At 37.2% G+C, this 12,529-nt stretch overlaps 2 protein-coding genes across 2 annotated transcripts; both read right to left on the reverse strand.

The window, feature by feature from the left end:
• Positions 1 to 2,699: 2,699 nt before the first annotated feature.
• Positions 2,700 to 5,657, reverse strand: LOC103435315 (proteasome subunit alpha type-4). Its single transcript, XM_008373700.4, has 2 exons — positions 5,484 to 5,657; positions 2,700 to 3,588 (listed from the first exon to the last, which is right to left on the reverse strand). The coding sequence occupies exon 2, from the start codon at positions 3,575 to 3,577 to the stop codon at positions 2,825 to 2,827; it is 753 nt and encodes a 250-aa protein (XP_008371922.1). The 5' UTR covers positions 3,578 to 3,588; positions 5,484 to 5,657; the 3' UTR covers positions 2,700 to 2,824.
• Positions 5,658 to 10,929: 5,272 nt separating this feature from the next.
• Positions 10,930 to 11,962, reverse strand: LOC103427960 (uncharacterized). The gene is made up of 2 exons (XM_008366042.1): positions 11,655 to 11,962; positions 10,930 to 11,554 (listed from the first exon to the last, which is right to left on the reverse strand). Exons 1-2 carry the CDS (start codon positions 11,960 to 11,962, stop codon positions 10,930 to 10,932), a joined length of 933 nt encoding a protein of 310 aa, XP_008364264.1.
• Positions 11,963 to 12,529: the final 567 nt, after the last annotated feature.

Below are 12,529 nucleotides of genomic sequence, written 5' to 3' on the forward strand. Positions count from 1 at the left end.
CTTTGTGTTTTTTGCCCTTGCTACTTATGTATTGAATAAAAGAATTCTATGTTTCAATAAATGTTCCCAGAAAAATTTATGTATTAACCTGGAATTAACAAAATAACACTTTGTTGATAAAGTAGATAAAAGTGAACGTATATTCTTCTCTTGGGTAAACTGTCGGTTTACCCCCTGAACTTTCACCTCACTTTCGATTTCCCCCCTGAACTTTTCTATTGGAAAATTAAGGACTCAAACTAATTTTTTTAGCCAATTTGCCCCCTACCGTTAGTTTTTCATATATTCCATCCATATTTCCGTTAAGTGAGACCATGTGCATAACATGTGAGGATAGTTAAGTCATTTCAATTTAAAAATGATTAAAAACTGAAAATAAATAATAATAATAATTTTCCCTCTATTTTTTCCCGCTAATTCCTATCCTCAATTTTAATTTTCCCTCTCATTCCTATGCATGAGAAATAACATATGGTGTTATTGTCTTCATAAGTAGCTAAGTTAATCTTTTTTTTGAAGCATGTACTACCATTTTTATTTTCTCTAACAAATTAATAATTTGACAAATGCTTATGGTGTTATTGTCTCCAAAGCAGTGCATTAATATAAGAAACATGTCCATAAAAAAGACTAGGGTTTCTTATATTAATGCACTGCTTTGGAGACAATAGCACCATTAGCATTTGTCAAATTATTAATTTGTTAGAGAAAATAAAAATGGTAGACAATAACACCATATGTCATTTCTCATGCATAGGAATTAGAGGCAAAAATAAAATCGAGGATAGGAATTAGCGGGAAAAAATAGAGGGAAAGTTTTGCTTTTTTTATTATTTTTAGTTTTTTAATCATTTTTAAGAGTGAAATGACTTAACTACCCTCACATGTTGTGCACATGGTCTCACTTAACGGAAATATGGATGAAATATATGAAAAACTAACGGTAGGGGGCAAATTGGCTAAAAAAATTAGTTTGAGTCCTTAATTTTCCAATGGAAAAGTTCAGGGGGGAAATCGAAAGTGAGGTGAAAGTTCAGGGGGTAAACCGACAGTTTACTCTTCTTCTCTTTTACACTTGTAGAGAAACCAAATACAACCACTTGTACTGCATCAAACAATGGTTCTCTATTATCTTCGAGCAATTCATTGGAGGACATACTTTCTTGGGGTCCGGTACACCAATTTCATCATTATGGTTTTTGAAAAAGCATTAAATTGATTACAAACCAGCCGTTTGAAGGATCTACTTTGAGCATCGTTCTTTTCATTTTCCATACCGGGTTCAGCACGATCAAGAGCCTGAGGGAAAAAAAATATGTCGATTTTACACATTTGTCAATGCAACCGGGTAGAACAGCAGAGAACTTATCTGCCGCACTCAACAGAGTTTGTCTCCCCAGCCCCAAAATTCAATCCTCTGGTTTCGGCTCCGTTTCTTCGTGTGCTATTTCATTTCAGATGGGATTCATTGCTACTAATTATATCATCGGCAGTTGTCTGAATCTAGACGTTTTTCAAGGTAAAATCAATTTAAAATTTTCAGAATGGCGGGGGGTTAATATAGAATCACTCAAGATATTATCAAGCAACTGAAGAAATAGAGATAATGTAGCTTGAATTATACTGGAAAGGTAAAATACTACATCAATCAAAGATTCCACGCGACCTCTCATCCTTGAATGCATGAAACCCTATGAACATTGCAAAATAATATGCACAAAAAGAGATTGAGATCAAACATATCTGTTCAGATGATGCAAAAAACTGAACGACGGGCTACAAACAAGAGTAAATCAGATGATGCAAAAAAAAGTTTACATCTAATTTAAGAGAATTTTAACAAAAAGCTTCCGGTACTATTTACTTTAACGAAAAACCATATTTTTACACTAAAAGGTCAATCCTGTTACTATTCACTTTACCCTTTATTTTGTCCGTATCGTTAAAAATCAAAATTTTCAAACTATTTTTATTTGTTTTCCTCTAATTTCAAAGTACAAAACTAAAATCTATCTATGTAGCTAATCATCGGACAAGTCAAAGACAGTACAAATATTAAAATATGTAGATACAAAGATACAATGAAAAACGCCTCACGAACCTAAATTCTACTGGTGAACAATGCATGCAGGCAGCAAACTTACCCAAGTTGAAGCACCGGAAAGAAGGCAAATCAATATTTTACTTGTAGTTTGATGTAGTTAGTGTCCATTAATTTTATTCAATTCATTTTATTAACGGTCAGAAATTAAAAAATAAGTGAAAGATAAAAACGAATATATGAATAGCCCCACTCATTATGTATATTTATACAAAACCCTTCTTGTAGCACTGGCGGACCAACGTGTCAACCTTTTGTAACCTAAGCTATTTACTACCTCTTTCATCAATGTATCAAAAGAAAATTACCTCTTTCATCATTGTGTTGAGAACAACACTCGTAAAACCATGAAGTAATCAAAGCAGAAATCATATGCCTAACTGTCTCCAAATCGAATGAAATATTTATGGATAAGATTTTACAATGAAAACATTCAGTTATCCTCGCTATACAATGAAGGCATCGTTTTTATTTTTTACTGAGTGTCACTTCGCGTTGTAGTGTTGTTAAAGTGTTAAATTCCTATGCCTATGTTCCGTGGGAACGTATTCTAGAAGACCAAATTCCATCGAGCTTTAATGTTAGAATTCAGAAGGAATTATAGCAAAGCTAAAATCCATCGTATGTTTTGAAAGAAAGTCATACAAAGTGATCAAACATACAATTCAAATGTTATAATGCCAAATCATATTCTGAAAATCACGTCCATTATAACGAAGAAACCTAAGAGGCCTCGGCGGCAGGTTGAGTCACTCCACTCTTCACCAACAGTTTGCTCAGCGCATCTGGCGAGCACACCTGGTACTTCACTTTACCCGAAGGCAAGACAAAGACTTCCGCTAACTCAAGCTTGTCGGATGTCAGACTAGTGCTGTCCATTGTCTTGCTGAGCACCTTCAGTGCAAGCTCAACCGCCTCTTCCCTTGTTATTTCATCCTTGTAGTCCTGCTTCAGCATTGACTGTGCTGCCTGGTTGTTCGCTCCAATGGCTGCAGCCTTCCAGCCGCCATAGTTTCCACTTGGGTCGCTCATGTACAGCTGAAAGCCGTAGTTTTTGTCCCAACCTGCAAACAGAAACGAAACGCCAAATGGACGGAGCCCACCAAACTGCGTGTAGCCTTGTTTTGTGTCACAGAGAGACTGGACTAGTTGCTCAACTGGCATTGGCTCTTGGTAAGCAAATGTGTAGCGCTGTGCTTGAACCCTGGCTGTGTTGATCAGGATGTTGGCATCAGACATTATCCCAGCCACGGCACATGCAACATGGTCATCAATCTTGTACATCTTCTCTGTTGATGTAGAGGTCTGAAGGAGCTTGGAAGTCACCTTCTTTTCACCTACCAACACAACTCCATCTTTCGACAATATCCCAATTGCAGTCCCTGCATTTCCAATGGCCTCCATAGCATACTCAACTTGGTAGAGACGACCTTCAGGAGAGAAGATCGTCGTGCGGCTGTCATACCTTCGAGACATTTGGTATCACACTGGAAGAATTACAATGAAATTGAATAAATACCAGCCCATAAGAAGTATCAATGGCAATTATCTCAGTTTTTTTATAAGAACATGGAATTAAACGAGTCAGGAATGCATCAAATAAACAAGTCATCTTCACAAATAGTATCTATAGAAACAATAGAAATACGTAGTAGAACCAAGAAATCATTGTTACTCATAAAAAAAACAAAACAAAAAAAAAAATTGTATTAGAAGAAAGGAAAAACACTAATTGAAGTGGCTCTTGAAATTTACCATACAGTGGAAAGGAAGAAAAGAATAGTTCTTGTAGGTTCCAGTAAATAAAGTTGAATTATTAAAACAAAATATACTTCAGCAACATCACTGAGTTCCAAACTGGACTTGAAGGGGTAAACTTTCCACAAAGTTGTCAGATTTAGAAATAACGCATAAAAGACTGAAATTCTCTGCAAGTTTTTGTAGCTGCATTTTCAATCTAGCTGCAAAATGTTCCTGTTCACATTATGCTGCTTCAAATCCAGTTGTTCCCAATAGCTGAATATCAAGGTTCCAAAAAAAATTGCATACATCTATACTACTGATTTTTCGGTGAATGGAGAGCTTTCCCCTCCCTAATGGCCTTAGAATATATCGATATAATTTCAATATGTGGTAAAGACTTCCACCCCTTTTTCTGGTTTCATGGATTGGGAATACAGAAAATATTGGTACGTGTCTGCAGATATACCAACCTCCTAACAAACAAATATAAATAACACATCTTGCATCGTCCACTTTGATGTTATTATCTGCCGCGATCACTAATACATGCAGTAAGAAAGTTACTATCTACTCCTTTAAGAGAACTGCTCAACTACAGGGCCAACTGTTCACGTATTTGCCAGAGGCAAACAAGTCTTACAGCAGTAGAAAAACCACACCAATTCCCACATCAATAAAGATATTATAACACAACCCTTCAAAGAAAGAGGTTGAAGTTTATATAGCATCAATACACATCTCAACACAATGGACAAGGCTACTAGGTCAATAACTAGCAGAATTTAAGTGTAGACTACTTCTGAGTACAACTTGAAAGGGAAAAGAACAGAACTAGATCCATAACCAATAAACCTGATACTAGCTAATTTACGAGAAGATTCGAATTTAAACCTGAAAACTATATAAATTGTTCCCGGTATCCAGGTTAAAATCCTATACCTTAATTACAACCATAGCTTATTTCCAGTCTTTTCTGACTCCAATTTCCTACCAAAACTATCGGGAATCGATAAAAAATACTACAAGTCCTATAGCAGTAGAAAATTCCTACTAATTTCCACATCCAATGAAGATACTGTAACTTAACCATTCAAGGAAACACATTGAATTTTATTTAGCACCGTCGGCGAATCAGAAAAGCCGACAAGCCTACTAGGTCAAGAACAAGCAAAGTTTACGCATTGACTACTTCAAAGTCGAACGGAAAGCATTGGAATTAGAATCACAACCAATAAACCCGATATTCGCTAAACATACGAGAAGATTCTACTTCAAAACCATGAAGATGAAAAATTGATCTCGCTAACAAGGCTAAAGTGACGAAATTCTCAGGAAATATCAAAATACTATCAGAATATGACCTAGAAATATCAGAAATGAACAAAAAGCTTCATCTTTTACCTTATTCGACTTCTAAAACCGCTGAAGAAAAGAACCCAGAAAAAAAAAACTGTCACTAATTCCTCCTAAACGGCGAGTAATTGGACTGATTGAAAACAAACAAACGGTACCCAGCTGGGGTTTTACTCGCTCTCTCCAACCCCAAAAATTTAAGCACGAATCAACCATGAAAAGCAATGCGTATGTAAATTCACGACACAAAATTCAAGTAATTTACACAAAGAGAAGAGAAGCGGACCTGATTGGGTAGATCTTGAGCAGTAGGGAATCGGAGATAGTCTTTGTAGCAGCAGGTGTGTTCTTGTATCTCTCTCTCTCTCTCGTTTTGTCTTGCGCAAAAGGTTAGTGCTCATCAATCTGGGCCGTCGCTTCGAAACACGACTTGGATCAGCCCAAATTTATACCCGAACCTTCGGTTTTCGACCAGTTATGTTTTATTTAAGAGCCCCTTTTTTCGACCAAAACCTTCGGATTTTTTTTTTTTTTTGGCTTTTTAGCTAAAATGATCATTGAGATTTGCATAACTCCTCATTTTGATCCCTGAGATTTCAAATCAATAGAAGTGGTCCCTAAGATTGTCCACCATTCATCGTTTTGGTTATTCCGTTAAAAACTTCGTTAAGTGTCCTGGAACTCTTGGCTAGAAGTTTGGGCAATTTTTAAAGCTTCGTAACTTAATCGTTTCTTAACCAAATTCGACCCATAATATATCAAAATGAAGATAGGAAAGTGTAGAATAAGATTATACCTATTTGGAAGCCTAATGGTTGCCGGAGATGGTCGGAAAATAGCCTCAAAAGTTGACTGGTCTGAGAGAAAATTGGAAAACTTGCTAGAAACTGAGTAAACTTTTAAACGTTCATAATTTCTTCAATACTCAACGAGCTCAAGTGATTCAAAAACAAAAATCATACTTCTCAATGAGACTAAGATAATGGTATCTTTTTAGACGTCTAAATCATCGTGGTTTGGTCGAAAAGCGGCTCAAAAGTGGCTAACTCGAGACCAAGATGGCCACTTTCGAGCCATTTTCCGGTTAAACCATGGCTATTTAGCCATTGAAAAAGGTACTATTCTCTTCCTCTCATAAGGAAGTATGATTTTCGTTTTTAAATCACTTGATTTCGTTGAGTATTGAAGAAGTTATGAACGTTTAAAGTTTACCCAGTTTCCGGCGAGTTTTTCAGTTTTCCCTCAGACCAGTCAACTTTGAGGCTATTTTCCGACCATCTTTGGCAACCATTTGGCTTCCAATTAGGTATAATCTTATTCTACACTTTCCTATCTTCATTTTGATATATTATGGGTCGAATTTAGTTAAGAAATGATTAAGTTACGAAGTTTTGAAAATTGCCCAAACTTCCGGCCAATAGCTCCGGGACACTTAACAGAGTTTTTAACGGAATGACCAAAACGATGGATGATGGACAATCGCAAGGACCACTTCTATTGATTTGAAATCTCAGGGACCAAAGTGAGGAGTTATGCAAATCTCAGGGACCATTTTAGCTAAAAAGCCTTTTTTTTTTCATTGACGGTCGAATTTTCTTTCATATAACGATATATTTGTGAGTGAATAAACTGATATCGAATTTTTTTAAAAAAAAAATTGAGACTTCTGTCACTTAGTACTACGGTTTAGTTGTATTCATTTTCATTTGCGAGTGAGAGGTTTTAGTTTTGATTCTCGTAAAAGGCGAATTCGAACAACATTATTGTTAATCCATTATGAGGCTAACCACACATTTTTCTCTTAGTGTAAATAATATTGTTTGCTAAAAAAAATTTGAGGTTTTTTACTTACAAAATTAAAAGAATACTACGATACCATAATTGATTTGATTGACAGTCAAATTCCCGAACGCCAAACTTTTGGCCCCTTATCTCTACTAGTGTATTATCTCTACAATTATAAAGTCAGCCCCTGTGTTTGGGGTCACAAAGTTTCACAAAAAATAATTAGACATAAATACCCTTAAAACAAACAAAAAAAACTTAACCCATGCAATAAATTATGAAGAAATTAATTTCAGTCTCCCCATCTTCTTCTTTACATACATCCCTTGCTATATGCAATTTTATTAAATTTCTACAGATGTCATAAACAAATGGGAATGTTTAATTTATTTTCTTTGATCTTTTCTTTTTTTAATGAGAAACCCCAAAGCATTTTTTTTTCCTTCAATTTCTACTCTTTTACTTCATTTTTTTTTTCATACGGTTTTCGAAAGAGATCCTTGTAGTATTTGTAAACTCTGACTTGAAGAGATCCTATAAGAAAGTGTTAAGAGTGTTGCTTTTTGTTTTTTTTCTCTATTAAGTTGTTACCAAGTATACTTGGGATGCAAGTAAGGTTACTTGAATTCTCGTAATCCAAATACAACTAGGACAAGTAAATATATCCTAACTCGGAAGAAAATCATGAACGGATTCTTCCTCTCCAACAAATTTGATTGGGTTAAACTCATTTTTCAAGTTTGTGTTAGTACTACGGTCTAGTGATATTTCTCTTCACTTGTAAGTCTGTATTCAATTGATAGGATCCAAATCTCTAAGCCCTTAATCAACTTGTCTAAGTAACACAGAGTGTTGATGCACAAAATCAGTGAGGACTTTGGTACAAGAGAAAGTGTTAAATTTGTGACCTTCGCTAGATTGCTCCGGTCACTAGTGTGGATAAGTATGCAAATGGATAGAGACAGGGAAGCAAACACAAGATTTACGTGGTTCATCCCGATTGGCTACGTCCACGGAGTAGAGGAGTTCTCATCAATTGTGAAGGGTTTACACAAGTACATAGGTTGTAAATTAAGAAAGTGTGCCTAAACCTGCTTAGGCATCCGTCTAGCCCGCCTAGGCGCCCACCTAAACCCGTCTAAGTCGCGACTTTCACTTAGACAAAAAATCGATAACTTTCATTTTGTATTTTATTTTTGGGAATTGTTATTAACACTCCAAAAATCTCATTTGGCACTCCAAACTTTCTAGAATTAGAAGGAAAAATACACTTGTAAGGAGTGTTGAATAAGATTTTTTGAGTGCTTATAACAATTCCTTTTTTTTTTCAATAAAATGAAGGGATACTTGTTGAATACTTGGATGAACACTAATTATATGCTTGTTTCACATGTTTTCAATATGTTCTATTACTTAAGTCTATAATCTACATGTCATTTTATTTTGCAATATATACACACACACACATACAATTATGTGTTTTTAAAGTATAAATAAACACTTATTTATAAAATATAATAAATTTACTCAATCCGCCCAGTCTGCCTAGGCCACTACCTCGACTCTGCCTAGCCACCTAGGCGCTAGGCCCAAGCCCAACTAGCACCTAATGTTTTTTAGAACCTGGATTTTAATGTGTTTCATACACTCATGGAAAACAAGATTTGTTGCAATATGCAAAGTTGCGTGATTATAACATAACAATGATGTAGGAGCTTTTTGTGGGACTTTTAAATCCTATAAGATATATAGCTCAACCAAGTGAGCTCCAAACATGTGTTAGCCATATATAGCTCGATATTCGGCTTCTGCTAATGGTCATGGTTTGTTTCTTAGACTTCCATGAGATGGGATAGTTTTCAAGAAATACACATCATCTAGTAACTGACCTTCTAGTGGTACGACAACCTTCCCAATATGAATCACAAAAGAGTTTGGCAGGGGGTATCCAACAAAGATGCAGTGTTTGGTACGGGGATCAAATTTGTCAGTAGGATGAACAACAGTTGCATAACATAAACAACTAAATACTTTCAAGAGATCAAAGGATGGTGGGCGGTTGTATAACATCTCAAAAGGTGACTTGGTGGATAAGAGTGGTGATGGTAGGCAATTAATGAGGTAGACATCGGTTAAGACACATACTCCCTAGAAAGAAAGGAGTAAGTGGGATTGGAACAATAAGGCTCTTGGTACGTGAGAATGTGTCAATGTTTGTGTTCGGCAACATGAAAAAAAACTCAGACCCATTGTCTACCCTGATGGCTTTAATTTTGGCAAGAAATTGAGTATGAGCAAAAGCAACAAAAGATTATAAAAGATATTGAGTTTCAGATTTATGTTGCGTAAACTCATCTACAATTGCAAGAAAGAAAAGTGTTCTGAATGTGTGGGAACTTTGTGCGGACCCCAAATATCACAATGTAACAAATTGAATGGAGCATGGCTTGATATAGAACCTAAAGGAAACGGAAGTCTTGTTTGTTTTGCCATGGGTCAAATATTGCAATTATTATATAGAAATATTTTTTTTTTGAAGATAGTATGGAGTCACTAATTTGAGACGAGAAAGCGACGGGTGACCAAGTCGCATATGCCACAAATTGGAGGGCTACAAAACTTGATTTGGGACAGGTGTCCTCTATAACGAAGAGAAGTAATAGAGATAACTACGTTGTTTACCCGAACCAATCATCTTTCCCATAGAAAAGTTCTACAGGACATAAAAAGTGGAAAACAAAAGGACACAACAGTTTAAAGAATTAGTAAATTTACTGGCAGACATGAGATTTAAGCGGAAAGAAGGAATGCGTAAAACTTTGCCTAAGGTGTTATCTAAGTTGAAAGGTACGGTGCCAGTGGAAGTAAATAAGACTGTAGATCCAGTGGTTAAATTAATAATGGGTATTGAGCAAGATTCTTTCTTGGTGAAAAGCGTGGAGTTAGAAATGATGTGGTCACTGGACAGTAGCTTCACTATAAAAAAATCCAGGGTTTAATGAAGGCATAATTAATCGAGACATTTGTAAAAGACGACAGACCTGAAGCATTTGCATAAGAATTGTTATTACTAAAAACATGATTTGTATTTATTATAGATATGCCATGAACAAGTTGTTGAAGCTCCTTTGCAGAAAGCCCATTTAATGGGTTCGGTTGAGAAGATTGTGAATTGGAGAACTGGGCGGCGCATGAAAGCTTTGAACTGCTGGCGACAATGGGCTGGACGTGCAGAGGCATTTGCTGCGTTGGCAGCATGTAAGAAGGCAGGTGCCTTGTGGTCCTCGCTGGCGGCATGCGTTGGCTGCATTCGTCGGCATCCTGCGCTGGAAGCATGCTTTGGCATCATGCTACGATGATGAACTGATGATGATGATAACGATGTTGCACTTGCTGATGATGCACCTGATGGTCAGCCCAATAAAAGTCTGATCACCGATGGCTTAGTCAACTATGCATTTCACGTGGTGGAATTTTTTTGAGAATTGGGTTTCGTCTTTTCTTTGGTAGTGTTTGATTTGACACGGTGTTTGAGAATTGGATTTTGTGCTTACTGGGAGTATTTGATTTGACATGGACTTTCCGGGAAAAGAGAAATCAGGCGCTTAGGATAGTGCTATGATACCATCTTAAGAATAAAAATTAAGGAAGATTGAACGGAGAATTTGTTTTTTTTTTTTTTAAACCAAAGGTAGAAATTTATAATTGAATAGATAGATTTACATCGTGAGCTAAAATGTTAAAAAGAAAATCAGGCCCAATACGATCCCAAACAAATTCCTTACCCTCTTGGAAAACATACTTGGCCACCGAGTGCGCCGCACGGTTACTTTCCCGAGAAACAAAATCGAAAGTTACCGACTCCAAACCACGGGCTAGAGTCTCAATGTCACCTAAAGTACATTCCAAACTGAAGTCAGGGGTAGTCTTATTCCGAATCATTTGGATTATAGCCTTAGCATCTGATTCGATGGCCACAGAATTGAAGCCATGTCGAACACAGAAGTCCAAAGCAGCTCGGATTGCAAGCGCCTCAGCTGCTGCAGTACTATGGCATAGTAGCCCTCTCGAGCCCCCCCCGCCGCCTGCAGCAGCCCAGCAAAGTCACGGGCAACCCATCCCACACCTACACATAACGTCTCCTTGCGCCAAGCAGCATCAGTATTCACCTTGATAGTGCCAAAACCCGACTTCTTCCACTGTCCAGGTCTTCTCGCCGAAGATGGTGATAACAAGCCATCAGTAGGTTGTGCGCCCTTCGTCCTTTGAGATCCCGCCTCCCTGAACTCGCCCAGGTTCCTCATCCAGAGCCCAAGGATATCAAGGGGTTGATGGATCACGCCTTTGAAGACTAAGTCGTTCCTGTTTTTCCAGAGACGCCAAAGCCCAAACAAATTCTTGCAACAACTCCATTTCGTTATCTTTCCCCTTGACTCTGCTGCAGAAGGACCCCCAGGAAGCAAGGAAATCGTTCCCTTCCAGGTCGAAAGAATTGAGCTGTAGAGGGGAGCAAAACCAAAAGATATGACTGATTTCACATCGAAAAAATAAATGGTTCTCCGTCTCGTCAGGCTGCATACACCCCTCGCAGATATTGTCAACTCTCATAATTCTTATTTTCAGATTCCTTCGAACAGCCAAAGCATTATTACAACATTTCTAAACAAAAAACTTCATTTTATTTGGGACCTCCAGTTTCCATATTTTGTTCCAAACCTGAGTGAGGCTTGAAACTAAGCTTGGCATTCCCCGCCCTTTCTTTCCCAAATCACCATTTTCCATGAGCCCCAAGGCTACCCCGTATCCAGTTTTAACGGTATACTCCCCGTTCTTAGAGTGATGCCAAACCAGGCGATCGCTCATGCCGCACCTGCTAAGAGGAATATTGAGAATCGAGGACACATCCTCTTTCAAGAAACCCCCTTTAACAATGTCAGTTTTCCACTCATAAGAGCCAGGATCAATAAGGTCTCTCACCATAATTGCTTGCAGTCCCTCATGCACCCGAACCTTGAACGGAGAATTTGTTAAGAGTTTACATAAGGGGTATTCACCATTTCTTTTTTATTTCTCACACTCTTATAATTTTCAATCGTCGGATCAAATGAATTGAAGAAAATCAAATAACAGAAATTAATAAGGAGTGTGTGAGAAGTAAAAATGAATGCGTAGATAGCACATTTCTTTGAATAATAAGTAATTGGGTGAATGATTTTCTGAATGCTCTCATTGTCAACAATACACGATATAGATACAAATACAACATTCAACCACACCTATTTCTAGGGCTAGGATTCCGTGATCCCCATTTGGTGAGATTTGATCTAAGGCTAAATGGTGGGATTTGATCTACTAGACTAAATCAAGAAAGTAAATATTACAAAGATAATTCTTAAGATGATTAGATCAAGTGATCAACTGGTTTTCCTTACCGGCCTTTAATTTTTAGGGTTTTTGTGCTTGCGTTTATGACTCGGACAGTGGAAGTACTTGAAATATCAAATTGTTGGTTATTGTTTGATCCTTGAAAAATCGATGACCGGCCGG

The sequence above is a fragment of the Malus domestica genome, chromosome 05, assembly GCF_042453785.1.
Source record: "Malus domestica chromosome 05, GDT2T_hap1".
Lineage (NCBI taxonomy): Eukaryota > Viridiplantae > Streptophyta > Magnoliopsida > Rosales > Rosaceae > Malus > Malus domestica.

Coding starts and splice junctions, on each gene's coding strand:
- LOC103435315 (XM_008373700.4), bottom strand. CDS start 3,577: ATGTCTCGAAGGTATGACAGCCGCACGACGATCTTCTCTCCTGAAGGT.
- LOC103427960 (XM_008366042.1), bottom strand. CDS start 11,962: ATGGTGAGAGACCTTATTGATCCTGGCTCTTATGAGTGGAAAACTGAC. Junction 11,555..11,654: donor GAGGTCCCAAATAAAATGAA/GTTTTTTGTTTA, acceptor GGGTGTATGCAG/CCTGACGAGACGGAGAACCA.